The 22,512-nt window shown below is 39.4% G+C and overlaps 1 protein-coding gene across 2 annotated transcripts in view; it reads left to right on the top strand.

Annotated features, from left to right (window-relative positions):
* LOC144054147 (uncharacterized) overlaps window positions 1-22,512 on the top strand; it is a 44,183-nt gene that overhangs the window by 17,344 nt on the left and 4,327 nt on the right. The window contains exons 2-3 of one of the 2 annotated variants that reach the window (XM_077569281.1): window positions 2,744-2,809; window positions 20,852-20,985. In XM_077569281.1, coding sequence (XP_077425407.1) covers window positions 2,744-2,809; window positions 20,852-20,985 — 200 coding nt within the window. Of the gene's footprint in view, window positions 1-2,743; window positions 2,810-20,851; window positions 22,141-22,512 lie in introns of those variants that run through there. The other variant, XM_077569280.1, reaches the window with a different exon arrangement.

Below are 22,512 nucleotides of genomic sequence, written 5' to 3'. Positions count from 1 at the left end.
GGGATGTTTGATTTGGACCCCCGGTGGAATAATTTCACCTAAGCGGAGGTGATGGTGATGTGTTTACACTCTGCTCATTTGAAGGAAATTCCGACTGGATACTTGACTATAGGGCGTTAAGTTGCATGTCACGCTCAGGGTCAAAGTTGTCACTAGGTTGTATTTCTCGGCGTCACGTTTATGACCCCCAGTCATAAGCATAGGATTTTGATTAAATGACTTTTTTTGGCCTGTACGTCATGCAGACTACACACACAAGGAATTGTGCTTTGTCAAATTTCAATGACAGAATCGGAGGAAAAGTGCTCTGTTAACAAACTTGTATCAGATATTGCAGTCCCCCCTTTTTTTTTTTTTTTCCTGGAGAGCTCAGTATTGTTCATTCGGTAATTTTACCGATTTGACATGTCATCATCATTGCTCTCCTTTAAAAAAGAAAGAAAAAAAAAGATATTGCAGTCCCACTTCCAATATGGTGGGGGCAATGTTGAGATTCAAAGTGAATAATTTGCAGAAATGGCTGCTAGCAATAAAAGTGGACAATGTTACGTGCCTCAGTCGGGGGTGTTTAACGGCCTTGAGGGCATTTTGTTTAAAATGCATCTACATTCGTACATACTGGGAGTATAAATGAGTCTGAGTTTGCCTCATTAATGACTTTTGGGAGTGTGTGCAAGATGGTGGACAATAACACACATGCGCACACTACACACACATTTCCCTCCGTTTCCCGACTACTACCCGCCCTCTGAATGTTTTAGAGGATTAGTCAGTGATAAGTGACATCAGGCTGAAAATGTGGACCTTGACCCCATGTATACACGCACAAACACACACACACACACACACACTGCTGAGTCATGCCTCTATAGCATTGCTCCATAGGAAAAGCGAATGACATCATTGCAAAGGGCATGCGTGACGTTTTTTGTCTGTTGGGTGCTCAGGCATCTGTGTGCGAGTGTGATTCACTCGGGTGACTCACCGTCTGTCTGCCAGAGGTGGCTTTGCAAGTCTTCCTATGGTTTCCCGCCAAAAATCACCCAAAACCACCCCCCCCACACACACAGTGTTTGTTCCGTCTAACAGCAACCCCCACCCTCCCTTTCCTCCTTGGGCTCCTTTTCTATCAAGTCTGACCTTTGACCTCCTGCCCCTGTTGACTCAAGAGGCCAGCACAGGCCACTCAGAGCTCCTTGAGCCCTTGGCGGAAATCACTGCGTGTGTGTTTGTGTGTATGTGATTGCGATTGCGTTCTTGTGTTGCTATGACTTGTATGTGTGTATTTTTTTCCCCCCGCGTTTACTTAAATTAGGCTAAACGAGAGTAGCCATTAATTTAGTACAGTTACATTAGAATATTCAAATGTAATAATCCTCCTAATTACTTGAGTAATAGTAACTCAATATTTAGTTAAAAAAATACTCAAAGTAACTGATGAGTAACTTGTGATTTTTTTTTGGGGGGGGGGGGGGGGGATAATCAAAATTGTTGTTTGATTTTTGGCTTAGTCCCAGTCAGTCAAATCGAATAACTCACATGGTATGTAGTGTGAACATCAGAAAGACAAAAATATAAAAAGGGAAATTCAGATATTGCCCAATAATAAGTAAGTAAGTAAGTCACTAAATAAATTAAATCTTTACAAAATAACATATTTTTTTTAGGGTCAATTCAGGCACAATAAGTGGTCTTAAATTCATAAATTTTTGTCTTTACACTCGTGAAACAGCTAATAATTTTTCTTTATTTATTATTATAATTTTTTTAATAATCAAAATGGTTGTGGTTTGACTTTTGGCTTAGTCCCAGTCCGTCATGAGTTGCCACATCGAATAACTCGCATAGTAAGAAAGACAAAAATATAAAAAGGGAAATTCAGATATTGCCCAATAGTAAATAAATTAATATATAAATTCAATCTTTACAAAATAACATATATAATGGTTAATTTAGGCACAAGTGGTCTTAAATTAAATAATTATTTTTGTCTTGATTGGCCCTACACTCGTGAAACAGCTAATATATATATAATTTATTTATTTTTCAGCTCAAGTTGGAAATGGAGTGAACATACCGTAGTTTTCTCGCTATGATTCATGTAAAAGAATCACTTTGAAAACCACGCTTATATGTGGCCAGAAAAAAGATAAATAATTTAAAAATGATTATTTTTTAGCTGTTTCATGAGTGTAAAGACAAATAGTAAATTTAAGACCACTTTTTGTGCCTGAATTGTTTAAAACAGCTATAAAAAAAAAATCTATAAAAATTTTAATAATTATAATTATTTTTTTCAGCTCAAGTTGGAAGTGGAGTTAACATACCGTAGTTTCCTGCTATGCTTCATGTAAAAAAAAAAAAAAATCACTTTGAAAGCCACGCTGGGCAGGACCGCTAAGACCTCTTGTGCGCTCATGTGATTGCATGGCTCCGTTTGATTGGTGAGGTCAGACTAGTCTCTCTGACAAACCAAAAACAAATGGATCATGCCTACTACAATTGCTAGAAAATAAAAGCCGTGAAAATGTAGCTCAATGTAATGGAGTGGTCCCTCCTCAAACTACAAACTACATTCTGGACCGGTCGCCAGGCAGCCACAGACAACATACACAGACAGAGTCAACCATTGACACACATTCACACCATTGCCGAGTGCTAACAGAACCGATATTTCCAGCACCAAAGTCAGGAAAATGTACCACTTCAGCACCAGTAACTCCCTCTTTCATCCAAATTTCAGATGGACTGAGCTTGGACCTTGGGCGGAGGGCGGCCCCGGAAAACCAGTGAGGAAATGCCTTTCAAGGTCAGACATCTTGTAAATACCGTATACTTCAACTCTTTTTTTTGATTACGTCACACCTTAGACAGATTGCAGTTTGAGTTTTCTTTGTGTTCATTTGTCATTTAACTACGAGTAAAAATTGGTCATTTTCACATAATTTATCTTTGCATTCAAATCTTAGCATTCAGCTATTCAACTTTTCAGCATTCCCACGCAATTTCTCCAGAAATTGCACTTTGTCTAGTTTATATAGTACATTTCATACACAAAGCAACTTAATGTGCTTCATTGTCATCCATTCATCCTCACTCAGTGTGAAATCCGGGCCTGTCAAGTTAATCACAAACTATTTTGGTTGGGAATCACTGCTACATATGTGCTACAAAATCGCCGACCACCCATGCGGCGCCTCCTTAGGCAAACACTCGCAACTGTCCGAGCCTAGCATCAATTCACTCTCAGTTTACGTGAGAGTCACTGAAAAGTCTTGACCGTGGGTTACAAAAGACGCAGTACAGCCCATCATATGATGTCATTGGGGTCGAAGGGGAAGCGACCAAGCCAACGCCACCAGACTGCCTTTGGCCTTCAGAACAAACCCGACTCTTATCGGGCTGCGTTGACCTGCTGCTCATGTTACAGAACACAAGAGAAACAGAGACGCTGCAGTCAGAAGTGAACCATAGATCATTTTCTCAAGTGACGAGTGAAGGCTTGGAAAGCCTTTTTTTGAATATGTCTGGTTTAAATACTATTCCAGCATTTCTTGTTTGTTTTATAATTTTGCAGCCTCACTATTATGGTGCACAGGGCATTGCCCATATTTGTCATTGGTTGCTAAGTGACCAAACAGGAAGTAGCCTGGTGTCTTTTCTGCTGGTTTGGATGTAAATATAGCCAAGCTCGGCAATATGGATTTGTCACTGTTCGGAAAGCTCTGGCTTTGCTTCTAACGAGGAGAAAGAAAAGATGTGAAGTCAAGTGCGTGGCTATATGCTATATTTTATTTTAGCACAATAATTTAATTATTAAAAATGGTAAAAATCAAACATTTTGACCACTTTTACCTTACAAAGTGCTGATCTCCCCCAATCACTGTTTTTGTTTCTTTCTTCCTTTCTTTCTTTTTCACTATTGGGGTTTCCATCCACCCATTTTATTAGAATTTTCAAGAAATGCGAAACTAAAATTGAATGGAAATGCTAGATATTTGTAAAAGGGCCCAACATTCTCAAAAAAGTTTTAACGCTTGGAGGGGGTGGATTTTGAAGTGTATCAAAAAAAGGAAAACGCAAATTTTGGCTATGGAAACAGGTTTTGCAACAGGATACACGTCACACATTTTGACCGGATAATACGTTTCACGTCCGTTTGTAGTCACAAAGCAATGGTGGACGTTTGATAAAGTAAGTAATATAAGTAATATCCATCCATCCATTTTCTTAACCGCTTAGTCCTCACAAGGGTCGCGGGGGGGCGCTGGAGCCAGCTGGCTTTGGGCAGTAGGCGGGGTACACCCTGAACTGGTTGCCAGCCAATCGCAGAATATAAGTAATATATAAAATAATATATTTTTAAAAAAGCTTTTATTGGGTTGTAAAAAAAAAAAAAAGCACAATATTATCTTTTTGTACATTACAACAGCAGTGACAAAGAAAAAGGGATGGCCATTTAATTGTCGCACTTCTATTGGCTCAGCGGCGCAAAGCATCATGGTCTATGTAGTTCACAATGTTGTGTTTGTCTAAAGCGGGCCAAAAGCAATGTATTTTTTGACAGAGATATTGAAAAATATTTGCTAGTAGATTTATAGGAGCGAGAACCACCGCAGTGGCCAAAACATTCCTAATTAAAATTAAACCGCACTAATGAACTAACCACCATAGGGTGCTAGAACTGCACAAATGTATTACAACCGGGCCTTTTTAACGGATGTGCTGCTTTTAATACCGTGACATGACGACGACGATATTGTGGCAGTTTTGATATCACAATATTGCCATTATCGTTTGTACTGCAGTTGATGCCCTAATAAGAGTTGAAACAGATGTCGACGGAATGACATGAATAAAACGGAGGGGAGAAAAATCCAAACAAGTGAGAGCTGTGGAGAAATGTGATGGCGAGGCAGATAAGAGGTAGAGATACAGGAGGAGGAGGAGGAGGAGGAGGCGGAGGGTGTGTCCTCTCTCCTTGCACAAAGTGTCATTGTCCGCTGAGCCCCGCACACGTCAACAATGGCTTTGAGTGACAGGAGGCTCCCAAATATCCTCGGGGTGCGCAATGGCGCCTTTGTTTCCTCGCCTGGTATTGTGGCAGACAAAGGGTGCGCTGCGGCCGGCAGTGTGGGGGGAGAGGCCGCTTTCAAAGTCTACTTTTACAACTAACCACTTTACGCACACGCACGAGTCGGTCAACAGAGGGTGGAAAATGGGAAAAGTTACACTGATTAGGCTGTTCCATGACACAGTGAAGACCGCAACATGCTATGTTACGCATGTAGTTAATGAGACATCTAATGACGTTTGTAGCCAGTGGTTTTAGGGACTTAATTAATTTTTTTTTTAAATATAATATATTTAATATATTGTTGCATAAGGATGCACTGATATGGGAAGTCAAGCTTTCATCACGTTTCATCACTGTTCACAAATCTGTTTAAAACTGTGGTGAAAACAGCTTTTTGCAACATAGCCCTGGTTGATCTTTTATACTCTGCTGGCACCTGCTGGCCGTTTTTGTAATAACTACCATTGCTTCAACCATTTCAGAGGCTGCATCAAAACTTTCTGTGTGCTCTAGCATAAAAAAAAACAAAAATACATATAAATACGTTTTTGGGACACTGGTAATATTTTAAATAGAACGAAGTTTTTGGGGGCAAATGAGTTAGAGTATGTTTGAAAAATCGCCAGTACTGATTATCGATACTTGATAATGCAGTCTTATAGTCTTGATGATTATTATTTTTTTTAAATAAAGAAGATGTCTACTGTGGGTAACGCATGAAAACTGCTTCCATTTCTTCTTCAACTACTTTTGGTGCAATGCCACCGGTGAAAACATTGTTGTCATTGTTTTCCAAAGTACTAAAGTTTGCAAATGTCCTATTTTTATTAAACACAGAAGATAATCAGTATTCTTTCATGAAGGACTACAGAAATCAGTGAACAATTAATGCTATGCTGAAATCAGAGGGTTTGGACAATTTTGAATTTAAAAATGGCTCCAAACGATTACTCGATTATTGATTGAATTGATTATTTGCTGATTAATATATTTTTATTTTATTATATATATATATATTTTAATTATTATTATTTTTTTAAATAAAATAAATAAATAATAATAATTAACAAAAAACTAACAAAAACAATAAACTAACAACAACAACAAAAAAAAATATAAATAAAATAATAATAATAATAAAAATAATAAAAAATAAAATAAAAAATTGACGACCCAGCCATTTCAAAATCGCTGATCCAGAGCCAGAGTCCATCCCAAACATATAGAGATGGACACGAAGTGGGAACTGAACCCACATCGTCTGTACCAAAGGTGACTATACCACACTTCGCCATCAGTCAAGGTACCACGACAATGCCGGTCAAGAAAGACCCCTTGCAGCGACGGTTATGGGATCTTTGAGGGAACAAATTGTAGCATGCCATCTGTTGGTTCACCGTGACACTACCTGGCCGACCAAACAGACGCGACTTAAGACAAGGTCAGCCTGTCCTTTTGCGAGCGCTCGCCAATCCATGACACGGCCACAAAGGCCCAATTCCAATTCCTCTTCCTGCTTTCCTCCTCTGATCCCGAAGACCCGGCCCGGGCCGAGTCCCGCCGTCAGATGTGGCCCAGCCAAGTGTGGCGGAGTCTGCCTGGTTTTATCGCGGCGGGGGCCCGGCGGAGGCTATTGTGCGGGGTCTTGCAGCGCAGCGGGTCGCCGGCAGAAGCCGCCTGGCGGGAGTCTTTGAAGACGGGCCAGCGGGGTCCAAGTTTATGGGGATAGTTGGGATGTAGAGAGGAGAAAAGAAGGATGCGGGGGGGGGGGTTAAGAGGGAACCCCTTGGAGCAGCAGTTTAATAAAGATATTTAATACCACAGAGGGGCCCTGCTTTGACTCTTTGAAGGGACATGGGCTTCAAGAAAGGAGGCCAGACAGCTGATTGTAGAGACAGAGTCCAGAAGAGGGGAGGGGGCAAAGGAGGATGGCACATGAGGGAGACAATAATGAGGGGTAAGGAGACACATAAAAGCAGAGCAACTGGTACAAAATAATTGCTAATCTTTCCTAATTAAAAGCCCCTTTTGAAGAGATCATTTGTAAGGAATCTTGTCAGCCTAAACATCGGGTCGCTTTATATCCAAGTCGGAGGCTTTTGAGATTCCAGTTGGAACACGTTAATTAATGTTCGTGTTTTTTTTTTCAACTTTTGAGGCGGGCTTGAGTCAATTTTCGAGCAGTACAACCTCAGGAGTGTTTGACTTTTATGGAAGACGATTAAGGCGGAGGGGGTTTAGTTGGCAGGATTCTCACTTTATTCTCAGACTTAAAATTGAGAACTCTGACTTTAATCACCGAATTCAGACTTTATTATTCTGACAGAATTCTGACTTTGAAGTGAGAACTCTGACTTTAATCTCAGAATTCTCACTTTAAAGTCAGAATTTTCACTTTAAAGTGAGAATTCTGAGAATAACATGAAATTCCTCTCAACCCCTTTTTTAAATTCAGAACTCTGAGGATAAAGTGAGAATTCTCACTTAAAAGTCAGAATTTTGAGATTAAAGTCAGAATTCTTAAAAAATCTGAATTCTGAGAATAAAGTCAGAATCCTGCCAATCTTTTTTTTTTTTCCCCTTCTTCACTGGCCCCAATCCTCTTCCGTAGACTTTTGAGGTTCCACTGTCCTACACAAATTCACCAAAATTGTGCTGACAAAGCAGCTTTGGTTTGGGCTGTGGGCTGCCCTGGAAGGGCTGAAAGGGGCTTGTTGTCCCGTCTGGTCACCGTGGGCAGAATTTCAGGCCACTAGCTCTCTCCTCCATATTCATCTAAGCAGGGTGGAATCTAATAAAACGTTGGGCTCAGGGGCATCAATTGTTGTCCGGCGTCACACGCCAACAATATCTCGGCTATGCAGGCCACGCAGAGACGATCCCAAATAAATCGGCTATTGAGAGCGTCAATTTGAGGGTTGAGATAACCATGTGAACATGCATGTGGGCAGTGGCGCCGTCCTGTCACACATACATTGCTTAACAAATGCGGTTTTATGCGATAGCGTCCCGATTATTAACTGCACTGGTAGACCAAAAGCTTTTGAAATGAAATTATATTGGAAGCTAAATTACAATTACTCTTGTTATTAATTTTCAAGTGTAGAGTTTTACAAAAAAACTGGGGGAAATTTTATTTTTAATGAAGTCTGTAAGTTTTAGTTCATTGTTATGCTTGATTACCTTTTGACTCTCACAGAAGTAAATAAATCAAATAAAAAAATAATCAAATACATATAAAGAAATAAAAATAGATAAATAAAAATAAATAAATACATTTGTTGAGTACTATAATGGAGACCTCCACCAAGGCTAAGTAGAAGTAAATAATTAAAAAAAAAAAAAGTCAAATAAATAGATAAAAATAAATAAAAATATATACATTAAAATAAAAAATAAAATAAATAAATAAAATAAATTTATCAAGCACTTTACATGATGGGAACAATTTCATAAAGTTTTGTTTTTAATTGATCTTATTGTCTAAGAACCCCAATCAGTCTCAGAGGTCATATTTGTGGATGTTCTTGATGAAATATTACAGGATCCTTGGCCTTAAACTAATTTCTGTCGATGAAATGAAAAAACTTCAATAGCGCATTGAAAGCCATCGTCTCAGCCACAGCCACAGCCAAGTTATAGCCACGCCCACACAGCTAGTCAAGTCAAGGCAAGTCAGGTCATGTCACGTCATGCTCGTTCCAGTCTAGTCACGTCCTGTCCAATCACGGCAACCAGTCTGCTCACGTCCTGTCCAGTCGCAACGACCAGTCTTGTCACATCCTGTCCAGTCGCAATATTTTCACGATGTAAGCATAGCCAACTTGTTTGCTGCATGTCGGAAATGCACCAAATAACACGTCCACCACTGATTACTACATAGTTAGGCATTTCACACGCTTCCAGCAATTATCTTCAAACATGTCAAATGTGTTTTAAAAAAAAAATCTTGGATCTTAAAGTCTTTCTCGAGTCAAGTCACGTGACTCGAGTCCCCCATCTCTACTGTGGTGTGTTACTGCTGCGATTATACTCAATCTCTATGTGCAAGAGGCTGTTCGTTGACCTTCTGTGCCCTCTCGTTGGATTTCGGATTTCTCATTGGAATGTGTGGTTATATCCAGCCACTGCGTGTATGTTAGCATTTTTTTCTGAAAATTCCCTAAAGATTCTCCAGAACCTTGAATGGACACAGTTCCAAAGCAGCAGGTAGAATTGCTTCCCTAAACAAGAAATCTCTCTCTCTGATTGAGGAGGGATATCAACCTGAATGGCCCCGTGTCCATTGTGGTTGTGGGCTGTTGACTTGTCTCATTGTGACACTTAATGGAGCAAGAGATAAGAGTAGTGGCGCTGTTTGACGCGGCAGTCGCCATGGCTCCAATGCTTGCGGCCGGCGCAGTGGTCTGTCTCTCTGTCTGGCTGCAGGCGGGAGGGGGGGGTGTCGGGTTTCTCCACTTGAAGAACAATGGGCCCACAGCCTGAGTCAGCACTATCTGGCTGCTGTGCCCTCCCCGCTACTCGCAGGCTTTTTCCCTCCAACAAATCTGGCCAGCCAATGGCGGCCTGGTTTTGCGGAGGGAAAATGCACATCCACGTACACACAAACAGGAGGAAGTCAAGTGGGGTTGAGAGATTCGTGAGGGGGGGGGGATGCAGTGCAGTGCAGGCTTTTATTATCTGTGCAGATGTGTGACATTGCTGAAATCTACCAGCAAATCTGTTGTTAGCTGTTCAATGGAAATGAATTATTTTTCATTCACACACAAACTACAGCTACTACAGCAGATATGGTGAAATGTTATAATAATGAATCTATTGATTTTGAATCATAATAAATCAGTGCTTCATAATTATTTTTTGTTACGCCCTCCTAGGACGAAAAGAACAATAACTGTATTTTAAACTGTTCATAATTCATTCCACCTTCAACCTGAAGAAAAAAGAGCTCCAAAGCTCAATGCTACTTAAGTTTAAGTTTGGAAATGATCACAAAAACTGGCATTCGAACAGGGGTGTGTAGACTTTTTATTTTTGATGTCCACTGTATATTATGTAAACTGAAGTAGAGTTGATCTCATTCAAGATTGTTGTCATGGTCAAAAGATCCTAAAAATCCAAGATCCATAATTTACCTTGGAGTTGATGTCACTATAGGATGTTGCATTGAAATCCTCGCCGCCATGTCGGTGGTCAATGGAGTGAACAGATTTTTGGAAACAGAATCCATGCCTTCACGTGGATTTGCAGGATGCGGTTACAAGTTCAAAGGCGTCTTCCCAACTCCGTCCGTGCACACCATCTGCTGTCCCATGAAAGCGAAACCTCCTTTATTTATACAATAACCGACAGAAAAGACGAAGCCGCACAATAAACGCCGTAAAAGAAGACGTGCAGTGTTTTTATGTATTTAATCCTTACTTATACTTAGCGTGTAATGTAATACCCTTCGGTGGGTGCCATGCTTGTTATGTGTGATTGTGGCCTCACAAAAGGACTCGTCCGCCTCACGAGGAGACGCTTTGGTGTTGATGCCGTCCGACGTATTGTATCCAGCCATCGCTTGACAAACTCCAGGAAGTTATCTTAGTGAGAGCGAAAGATTGAAGACCGACGCCCATGTCTGGCCCTTGTTTTGCTGGAGGTGTCAAATGATGCCGTGTGGAAGCATCTTTGTCACCACAGGCACACGTTGACTTCACTCCGTATGTTTACATGGCAACAACGTTTCCATAGACAGAGTGTGAACTTGTTAAATTGCAGTACATTAGTAGCATAGAACAGTATAAGATGGCAGTACTGAATAATTCCTTGCTAGGGTGAATACTTGATCAGTCGCTCACAGCCATTTTCACTGAAGCAACCCCCTTCGCTCCCGGCTGTTTTACTGGATTTTGACTGATTTTGCAAGGCCCACAGAATATTGTGTTCTATTGCTATAAAAACATGGAACCTACCAAAAGAAAGATTAGCGTCTCTTCTTTCATCATTACATTTTTTTCTATTTGTTTCCGTTTTGCAGCAATTAGCATTAGAATATATCACAAATTCTTATCATCATTATTCACAAATGTGTTGAAAACACTGGGGAAAATAACTTTTTTGCAACATGGCCCTGGTTGATCTCTTATACTCTGTTACCACCCGCTGGCCGTTTTTGTATTAACTACCATTTCTTTAAGCATTCTCTTCAGTTCAGAGGCTGGATCAAAGCCTTCTGTATGCTCTAGCATAAAAAACAATATTGGCAATATTTGGAATAGAACCTTTTTATACGTTTGGGGAGCAAATTAGTTAGTTATGCCACATGAAACAGAATTGTAATACTTTTGGATATTTTATTATTAGGGATGGGCGAATACTGATACTAGGTATCGTATCGGGCCCATACCCGGTTTTATTTCAAGGTATCGGTACTTGTGATGATGCCCTCAAGAATAGAAAATTGTCATTAATTTCATGCAATTTTAAGTAAGAATGTGATTTTGAGAAATTATCTGTCTTTTTTGTTGGGAAATTTTAAGTATCAGAAGTACTCGTGGTATCGGTACTTGGTACGTGGTATCAAACATCCGTGTTAATTGTAGATAGTGCTTTTATAATTTTGACGTTTGCTTTTCAAATTCAGTTACTTTTAGTTCTTTTCAGAGCGTGTTAGTTGTTTTTAATGTTTTGAACATGTTTATATAATTTGTTGTAGTTTTCTATATGTGAAGTATTTGTGGAAAAAAAGGTCAGAATAAGTATTTTGTGGTAAAATAAACAAAAATTTCCAAATGAATATAATAATAAATAAATACATTTAAAATCAACCTCGAAAACTCATGCATGAAGTTAATTGACGAAGATGAAGACGAAGGATATTTCAGCTATAATTATTGATAGTTTTAGTTTCTTGAAATGTAAAATGTGGTTCCAGTTAGTTAGTTAGTTTTAGTCTCATTTTTATTTTACCTATATTTTTATATTTTATTTTTTAAACGTTCTTAGTTTACAATTTTAATTGTAGTTATTTGATTCATTTTCATTAACCATAGAATTGTATCACTGCACCATACAGAGCAAACCCAGCCTAATATTATGGTTTTTACCTATTTCGTACCCTTTGCTGACTATTTACCAAAGTTGAAATTGTGTTTGAAACCCGCTTAAAAACAAAAATTATCTAAATTTTGAAACTAAATAAGTTTATTGCTCATCTGTTAATTATGTTTTTTTTTAAATTAAATTAATTTAATTAAAATTAACCTAATAGCCTTTAATTTTCTCAAAAACCGACAGTGCGCTTTATAGTGCAAAAAATACGGTATGTTGTATTTTGTTTAATTAATATTTTCTGTCTGTGTTTTGCCACTTTGCAATGCAAATTTGAGGCTGGACAGGGCAGGGAGGGGAAACTACTTTTTAAATGGGATGCTTTAATCTCATTTCAAAAGATGAACTGACTGAAGAAAAACGTGTCTTTCAAAGCTAACACAACTAAACTTGGAGGTGCATGCTTTTCACTAGACAGTGACGACGTACCGCCGACTCCATACCCCCGCACACACTGACACCAAAATCATCACGTCCTCTTTCCTGGAACCCGGGATGGTTTCCTGCACCGTAACGTACCCCCCCCCCCCCCCCCCCCCTAACCCTGCACATGCACACTGCACATTCAAACAGATGTCCCCTGTTGAGTGCGTAACAAATTGACAGCCATTTTTCTCCCTTCCTTTGAGTGGATTGAGGGGCGTGTCGTATTTGAGTGTGCGGGGGCATCTGACCCTTTCAGGACTAATTATAAACACCTCCTCCTTGTTAAAGGATACGACTGCCCGTATTGATGGCGTCTCTGCCCTTTCGTAATGGAATGAAGCTCATGTGCCTTTAAGGGGCTTCAAAATTAGGTACACTTGTTTACACTTACTAGAGGAACACATAAGTTCAAGAAAAAATATTATGGAATAAATGCTTATTAGGATATGCTACTACATTTGACGTGATAAATGTCTTTGCATTTCTCATTTTAGGCAAATTTTGTTTAAAAACAAAAACTTTTCAAAAAACAAAACACAAACAAATTTTAACATCCAACTACATGTTTTTCTTACCACACTTTTCACTTTCATGTAGCCTTGTAATACATACAAGGTATTTCAATAATGTGATGTCTCTGTCCGAACACTAGAGGGCACTATGAGGAGTAGACAACATAGAGTAGAATAGATAACAGACGAAGAAGTACGTCAATTGTGATGGATTTACAAGTAGGATGCCGGGTTACTTTTGTGTACAAAAAAAAAGTAAGTACAAAGAATTACAGAACTGCTTATTTAGAGTATCAAAAGTTAAAGAAATACGAAAATCATCTGCTTAAATGTTCATTATCTTATTTACATTGTGACTTACTGCATTTTAATCAATATTTATATTTTTTCTGTATTGCACAGTATTTATTTTAAAATTAATTAGGAGTTTCAAAATTAGTGTTTTTTTTTAACGCACGATTAATGACCCTTACTTGGAAAGCCTGTACTGAGGGAATTCCAGTCGCGATGCAGAAGACACGTCCATGTCAAAATTTAGCAGTAATAAATTCAATAATAATGCATTTATTTGTGGAGACTGGGGTCAAGTTGTATTTTACAATTTTAAAAATGTGCAGAATTTCACAAGTTACTTCATGGTAAAGATTAGATAGCTCTTAATATGAAAAAAAATGCACTGAGCTGTCACTGTCTTACAAATGCAATTATGCCACCTAGTGGCAGAAAAATGACCTCAACACAAATCAATATTGCACTATATAATATTTACAGTACAGTCCATCTTTCTAATTTTAACAAAATTTTATGAATTATTAGGAAATTGCTTTATCAATGACTAAAAGATGTATTCATATTTCTATTAGTTTAACATTTTTACCACTTTTATGTTGAGTATGAAAATGTTTTTTTTTTGTTTTTTTTTTTACATTTTATTGTACATGTAGAACAGATATAAAATTTGTGATTAATCGTGAGTTAACTATTGAAATTATGTGATTAATTACGATAAAAAACAACAACATTAAAATTAATATAATTTTTTTTTTTAAAGCAGTCACTAAAAAACAGGTTTCTGCAATGTAGCGGGGGAGAGTTGTATGTATATATTTGGTGAATCTTGTTTTTTGGGGGCTGGGGTTGACTTTTTACAACAGTTCCTTCAAGGTCTTATTTGTTTTTAGAAATGCATGTGGCGTTTCCTAGTGTCTGTCTGTCTCCAGCACTCATTATTAGTTGATGGTTAGCTCGCTGTGGAGCCAGCTGGATTCCAGGACTGGCCTATCCTTATTATTTGTAACTTTAAATCAATTCACTCTCTCTCACCCTCTCCCCCTCCCCTCAGGCACGGTTTGTCGGCAGCCTCCTAAATGAGCACCATAAAGCAGAGAGGGGGCCGGCTCCAGATCCCCCCCCCGACCCTCCCCGAGGGCCGCGGTTGCCTCACCCTGACTAAGAATGCTCTGTTCAAACGTTGGACATTTATGGTAGGTGATATGGAGGGTAAAGTTCAGAGGCCAGGTCCAACACACCGACAGTGTAGGAAGTGGTCTAGTAGATACACAGAGTTGAATGTGTGTGTTTTTTTTCTCTCCAATAAGCATCAATTATGCGGGGTAGCTCCATATAATGTACTTTTTTTTCTTTTTTTTATTCTCATTAATAATAGTGGCTTGCTGGTGTGTTTATGTTGTCAGCACCGCACCCATAATAGGAAACCAACCTGGCTGTGGTTTCGAGGAATCCAGCTGTTTCTTTTTTACGAGTCTGTGTTTGTAACAATGGGAGGAGCCACTTTAGCCACAGGCCATGAAGAATACGAAAAGTTAACTTGCAGGAGACCAAAAAGATTAAGTAAATTCGACTCGTTAGCCTTGATCACAGTTTGTGTACAAACACACACTGCGGCTTTTTCGCCGAAGAGACAGAAAATAACATGAAAAAAAAAACACCATGAAGAAATCAAGTTAGGCTCGTTTAGCAAGTGGCAACATAAGATGGCCGCCGTGGATACAAGTAGTTCAGACCAAGATTCCTTGCAAATAGAGCATGCGCAGTACACAACACAAAGTTCCGTTCAAAGGAGGTACCCCGATACGCGTTTATATGACCACATATTCGGGTTCGGGCCTTTTGAAAGGATTATTGACGTTAGTGTCATATAACGCAACATTTTGTATACAATTTGCATGTTTTTTTTTTTGGTAAGGTTTTGCCCATCGATGTGGAATTGTTGGAAAGACAAGTTTGCTAAGTTCAAAGTGCCGCGTTCGTGACGGTTTTGGTGAATCTTTTGCGCTGAATGTTTGCGTACTTGCGTTTACTTGCGTTGTTGTGTCAAACAAACAGCAAAGTCGAAACCCCTGACCACACGCACGCACACACATAAAACACACACACTGGATGTCGTCATTGTCTTGTCTCCTGTACGCTTGAAACATTTAAATGTGTAAAAAAAAAAGAAAAAAAAATATATTTATATATGAGTGCATATTGAATAGCGACATTCCTAACACCCTCGATAACGTGCGGTCCAAAGTTGTAAAGAAATTAGACATGTCTACTACTCTTAGCCCATGTCGATCATGATGATGATATGATATATTTTTGGATGTTACGTAATACCATCATATAATTGATACCTTGAAAATGCAGCTGCATATGTATTCTAATGCTACTATTTTAAACCAAGACAAAATGTTTGTTACAATGTGCTTATTATTTCTCAAATTCCCCATCTCAAATTTGCGTAGAAATTTACAAAAATTGTTGGAAATTTACCTGAGATATTTCTCCGTTTTGCAAGCCTAATGTTTTGAAGGTGTGTGTGTGTGTGTGCGCGCGCACCTGTGTGTTGCGGACAAATGCTGGTTTGATGTTGAGTGAGATGTTGGGTTCACTTTAGTTTTTCAAGGCCACGTCATTCTTCAGACGTTTGCTTTGCACCTTGTCAACAGTGAGGTGATGTATGTGTGCATGTGTGAGTGTGTGTTAAAGATCCCCCGCACCCCCTCCTCCACAAACACACGCACACACACCTCTTTCGTTACACCCCTTTCAGCATGGCCAGCTGTGTGGATACAACTCAAGGAGCACAAATTGAGAGGAGGAACGTTAGTAAAGCATGACTCTGGATGATTGTCTGTGGATGATATTTGCTTGGCTCTCCATCCATCCCTCCATCCATCCATCTGTCCATCTATCCGTCTATCTATCTATCCATCCATCCATCCTCCATCCTTATATCATCCATCTGCCTATTATCCATCCATACATCCATCCATCTATCCATCCGTAGATCCATCCATCTATCCATCCGTCTATTAATCCATTTGTCCATCCATCCATCCTTCTATCATCCATCCATCTGTCTCTCCATCCATCCATCCATCTGTCCGACCATCTATCCATTCACCTAACCATCCGTCCATCCAACTATCCATCTGTAAATCCATCTGTCCATCCATCCATCCATCCACCCATTCTTTCATCCATTCTTCCATCCATCTGTGCTTCTGTCCGTCCATCCATCTGTCTATTCATCCATCTGTCCATCCATCCATCCAGCCATCCATCATCTATCCGACCATCTATCCATTCATCTAACCATCCGTCTATCCATCCGTCCATCCAACTATCCATCCGTAAATCCATCTGTCCATCCATCCATCCAGCCATTCTTCCATCCATCTGTCCTTCTGTCCATCCATCCATCATCCATCCATCTGTCTATTCATCCATCTATCCATCCGTCCATCTGTCCATCCATCCGTCCGTCCATCCATGCATCCATCCATCCATCCATCGGTCTATCGGTCTGTCCGCCCGCCCGTCTGTCTGCCTGTCTGTCCGTACGCCCATCGGTCTATCGGTCCGTCCGTCCACTTTCTACCACTTATCCAGGGTCAGGTTTGTACTGTTTTGAAATAAAATAATGATTGAATCAACTTTGTCTTGACGTTCACCACATTAGTCGGCAATAGAAAATCTTTAGTAATGTTGTACAATCTTGGGGTCCCCAACCACGGCCATCTGGTACCGCGCCGTACCGCTCAGAGACTGATATATACTGTACGTCAGCATTATTTGTTTTAACCAGTCTGTGCCGTCGAAAAAGTTGGTTACAAAGTTACACCACCTGCGCCACAATTTAGACCAGTTGTTTTAATCTGTTGCATTTTTGCTCTGATGCCAATAATCTGAAGAAATTATAAAAGAAACATTTGTGGTTGTGGCAAACAGAGACCTGTTGCACTTACAATTACAGTTGTACTAGTTCATACATTGTGTATGAATACAGTGTGATCTTGTACGCACACACTCTGTCCAGTTGCCCAGGAGACTGCAGTGTGTGTGTGTGTGTTTATGTGGGTGCAGGTCCACAGTAAATGTGTGTCAGAGGAAGTGGGTGGGTTTACACAGGTGCGTGTAGCTGGTGACTCGGGGTGCATTTGAGGTCTTTTGGCCCAGTTGTCGTTTTGGAGCTCCCAACATTACCCACTCTCACCTCTCAACCAACCTTTGAACACATCAATGCACCGGGAGCCTTTAAATGCTTCCACCATCCTAACATGTCGGCATCAAAGATTTCTCTTGTTGTTTTTCTCTTGATATCATTCCAAGTTTCAGTTTTTTGACAGAGTTGCTGTTTTGACGGATTTTTACAAACAGGGCTGAAAGTAACTAATAACAAACACTCTTATCTCGGGTTTTAAGTAAGATGAGCTGGGATAATCTGTTGTTGAAAGGATTTAGGCACAGCACTGATACAATTTTAAAGAGCGTTGCTGAACACACCAAAGGCGAACTTTTACAAAGACAATGCTCTGTTTTTATTTGATTTAGAAATACTGTATATTTATTTTCGTCAAAACTAGTGAGTAAGCGAATGGATTTCCATGTTAGCTACTTAGTTTGTTTATCTATTTAGCACTTTTTCACAGAAATGATTCACAAAGTGCTTCAAAGAGTAAAGGAGGTGCTCTGTCACCGACTTACGAAGTCGTGAGGTTACGGAAGGGTCGCAATCAACTAGTTTGGGGTTATGGTGTAAGAATAAAAGTACGCTTAGTTACTTCCATACGTGCTGTTTTTCATTTAAATGTTTTATATTTGCGGCAGAGAAGATTTGCTGTAATTATGCTTTATTATAACGAATTTGGAGCTTCACTCCGTGCCGCTGCTTAGTTTTATTAGTTTTAGTATTAGTTTTAGGGCTGGGCAGTGAACCAAGTTAATTTGATTAATCATCATTTTGAAATCGTCTTGTTGAAAATGTGTTAAATCGTGAAATCGAAGAATGCTGGATGGGTGCTTTACAAGACATGTTTACATAAGTAGTTTATCTTATGTTGAAAGTGGATTAGTATACAATATTGCTGTCTGAACATTGTGCACAGGAATTGTTTTTGAATAAATGAAACCTTTCAATAAATGTATGTTGGGTTTATTGGATTAAAATAAATTAAAATGGTAATCGTCCTGAATGACTGGGAAAAATAATCGAGATTTTATTTTTTAGCCATATCTCCAATCCCTTATTAGTTTTCTTAATTTTTTATTATTATATGGATTATTAGAGTGCAAGATTAAAAAAAAAAAAAAGAGGTCACTTTGTATTGTGACCTTGCTTGTTCTGTAGCTACGAATGTACAGCAATAGCAAAGTAAATACATTTAAAATGAGCCCTGAAACCTCCTGTACAGAATTAATTGACAAAGACGAAAACAAAGGACAATTTTGCTAAAGTTAGTTTTATACAATTTTATAAACGTAAGATGTAATTTCACAAACAATGCTTTTTCTTTACCTTCAGTGATATCATTACTTTTTGTTAACAATAATAACCTTAACAATTAGTCTACTTCAAGCTTTAAATGAATACGGAGTTCTATGCTCAACTCAAAGTCAGGATACATTTCGGGTCTACTGTTATGACTCCGATGCGCCGTGTAAATAAAGCTCGATAGAAGGGCAGCATTAAGTACCAATATCATGAATCTCGTTATGCTCAAGCCATTCGTCATGTTGCGCATTACACCAGCAGCGCTTCCAATCCCGGACATGATTGTTATCCTTGCAGCATAAATGGGAGGACTGAAGTGGAGAGATAACACACAGTACAACGCTGGACCATAGGCCACACACGCACGCACGTACACGCACGCACTGGAATAGCCACCTCAAACAAAAAGGCAACACACTCAAACGTGGGTGGTCTGCCCAACACGACAAGGGGTTAATGACAGCCCTGTTCGGAGGCATCGGCCGCCAAACCAGAGACGCGCACGCATACACATCCAGACGCACACATAAAGACGCACACAAAAGCCTCGCTAATAACAGCGTCGCGCAGTCATGTGGTCGCTTGGCGTCTGCCGTACAACTCTGATGAGATTGTGGCTGTTTCCAGTGGCTTCCAGGGGTCAGCGTGTGTCAGGTTTGGCTGAATTGTGTGTCTGCTTACCGAGCATAACGCTTCCAAAAAAACACCGTTATCAAAAGTCATCCAAAGTACTCCATTTTGTTTTCAAGAATGAGTTAGTTCCCCTCAGCTTGTATTGAAATCATTCAACTGTACAATACGGTGCTTAAAGCACTATAAAGTGAAATCTGAGATTTTGTTCTAGATAAATCACACATATTAGCATGAAAATCACTGTGAATTATGCAGTACTCAATTGTAGCCATAGTATTCAACTGTTTTGATCATTTTTTACAGTTTTTGTGTAAGATTTTGAGCTGCCCAGTGATCTAACATAGTTAGCTCACAAGCTAGCTAGTTACTATCGGCTAGTAGCTAGCTAGCATCTCTTGTAGTAGTAGTTAGCTCACAAGCTAGCTAGTTACTAGCTGCTAGTAGCTAGCTAGCATCTTTTGCAGTGGCGTCGTAAGCCTCATGATGACTCTACTTCTACTTTTTATATTTCCAATTACTCAACTTTAACAGTTGAAAACTTTTGCTCTGTGGTGTGTAACATTTAAAAGACAATTATTTTCACTTTACAGGGACTTGAAGTCAGCCAGTGTGGTTTTGTCAATGCTAATGGTCAGATAATAACCGCAACGTCACTCAGTTGAGCGTAGACCTCCGCCAAGGCCACCGGCTCAAGCTGCATTCTCCAGAAATGCCGATGAAATGCTGGGAAAATAAATATTGGCTCCAAATATCGGTTACTACTAATAATCGATATCGACCCTGAAAAAAAAACATACAATAAAACACAATAAAAGTCCACTCTACATTTCGCTTTTTTTCTTTTTCTCTAAGATATTTTCTGAAGCATGAAGTGGGTGTGTTCAGCCCCCGCTCGGTCACTACACTCGCTCACTCGTCACGCACTTTCCACACTCACACTATTTTTGGAAAAACAAAAGTCCGGGTTTGCTTTTGAAGCGCACACACTGACACACAAAAAAATAAAAAATAAATCCCTCTCTTGTCCTGCCACTCAAACGGCAAACGCATTCTTTATTTTGTTTTTGGAGTGTACGAATGCACACTATACGCCCCTCCTCCTTCCTTTCTCCACACATGACATCCACAAATAAACACTTACTCTTGTACTTCACTTCACTGACTCATTATGAGAAACAAAAAAGTCCTGAGACTCAAAGCGACATCATTCATGTTCAAATGAGCGTTTGTTTGCTTGGCCACAAAGAATCGCGCTGGGCTTTTCATTCTAATTATTGTATACACTTTACATTAAGCACGCCGTTTGTATATTTGTGATGTCTTTAGGTGCCAAGGAGCCGGCCGAGGGCTCGCTGCCATGGCGGATAAAGAGCAGATGGCGACCCTGACCGGGCAGAAAACCCATTCAGTTTCCACACCTTCTATTCATCCCCTCCACATCGGCGGCAGCAGGACGACAGGTTGGGTTTGGTCCTTGAACGCAACGCTGTCACAAGGCGAGAAAATGGAACAAAAACTTTTGTTGGCATTCAAGTGGGCAGCTCGGCACGTCCAGTTATTGGACGAACTGGATTTAATTAGTTGAAAGTTAGTTGAGTCCATCATCCACATCAACTGAATGCAACGGATAGTAAGATGAGAAGTTTTTCTAAAAATCTGATTTAATACCTAATTTCTTGCTTTAAAAATACATTCTTGTCAAAGTGTCAAGTGATGAATCCATAAATCATACTGAAGGACCCGCACACATCATTTAACTAGCATTCCAATTGATCTATTTAAACACGTTGTACTAAACCACAAACTAACTTTTCCTCAAGCTGCTGTCATTTAAAAATGCAAATACTGTGTAGCCAATTTCCTCTAACATGTTTGCGTAGCTCGTGCGGTAACAGCGTGCTTCTCGTGTTGGCGTGTGTGTTTTTCCGCAAATACGCACGGAAGAATGAGGCAACGCGGACGGGCTGTCAGCCGTCTTAACACCTCTTAGTGCTGAAGGACTGGCAAAGTTAAAGGTTGACTTCAGATGGACGTGATGTGATGACATTTAAAATCATGATTGAAACGAAACTGAAAATGCGAGAAAAGCAAGAACCTCACTGTAGATGAAAAGTCTACACACCCCTGTTCAAATGCTTATTTTTTTTTGTGATATAAAAATGTCAATTTCAATTTCTCCTTCAGCAATGTCAAGAACTGTGTACGCTACAATTGCCCTGATATTAATGGGAAAAAGGGGAGCCGCTTCGATTGGATGTGAGTCAGCTGGGTTCAATTCCACAAAACCTCCTATTCTAGCCGCACTAGTCGAGCAAAATATCAACGTGAGACTGCGCTTTGCGCTATAAACTTACTTTGGCCACAAAAATAGGGGTTTTAGTCTTAGCACAAAACCTGGTGGCGTCTGCTTGAAAGTTAAAAACAAAACAAAAAAAACAGGTCAAGCCTACTTAGAACATCTGATTTCAATTTGGCGATTGTCATTTAACACCAGTTTGAAAAAGTGGTTGTCAGCTCCGATTTCCTTAATTTTGGCGGATTGGCAATCAACCCGATCCCTCGAAATAAAACCATTCTGGTCCACCGATCTCATCTCCCTCTGCAGAGGTCTTGCTTCATCGGCAATTAAAAAAACAAGCCATTTGTATGCGTACAGTTATTGTTTAATGTTTTACAATAAAACAATTAGGGGTGTTAAAATGAGTGCGTTAATTTTGAGTTAATTTAAAGTTCCTTTAACACCACTAATTCAATTAGTTAACTCACGAGTAATTGCAGATTTTATATCTTCTAAATGTACAATAAAATGTTTTCATACTCTTGTTAACATAAAAGTGGGGAAAATGTTAAACTTATAGAAATATGGCTGCATCTTTTAGTCATTGATACAGTAATTTCATTATAATTCATAAAAGTGAAAACAAAACGGTGTGATATTGATTTGTGTTGGTCATTTTTCTACCACTAGATGGCATAATTGTACTTGT

Source organism: Vanacampus margaritifer, chromosome 6, assembly GCF_051991255.1.
Source record: "Vanacampus margaritifer isolate UIUO_Vmar chromosome 6, RoL_Vmar_1.0, whole genome shotgun sequence".
NCBI lineage: Eukaryota > Metazoa > Chordata > Actinopteri > Syngnathiformes > Syngnathidae > Vanacampus > Vanacampus margaritifer.
Note: the sequence above shows the minus strand (reverse complement) of the source record. Positions and strands in the feature narration are given on the sequence as shown.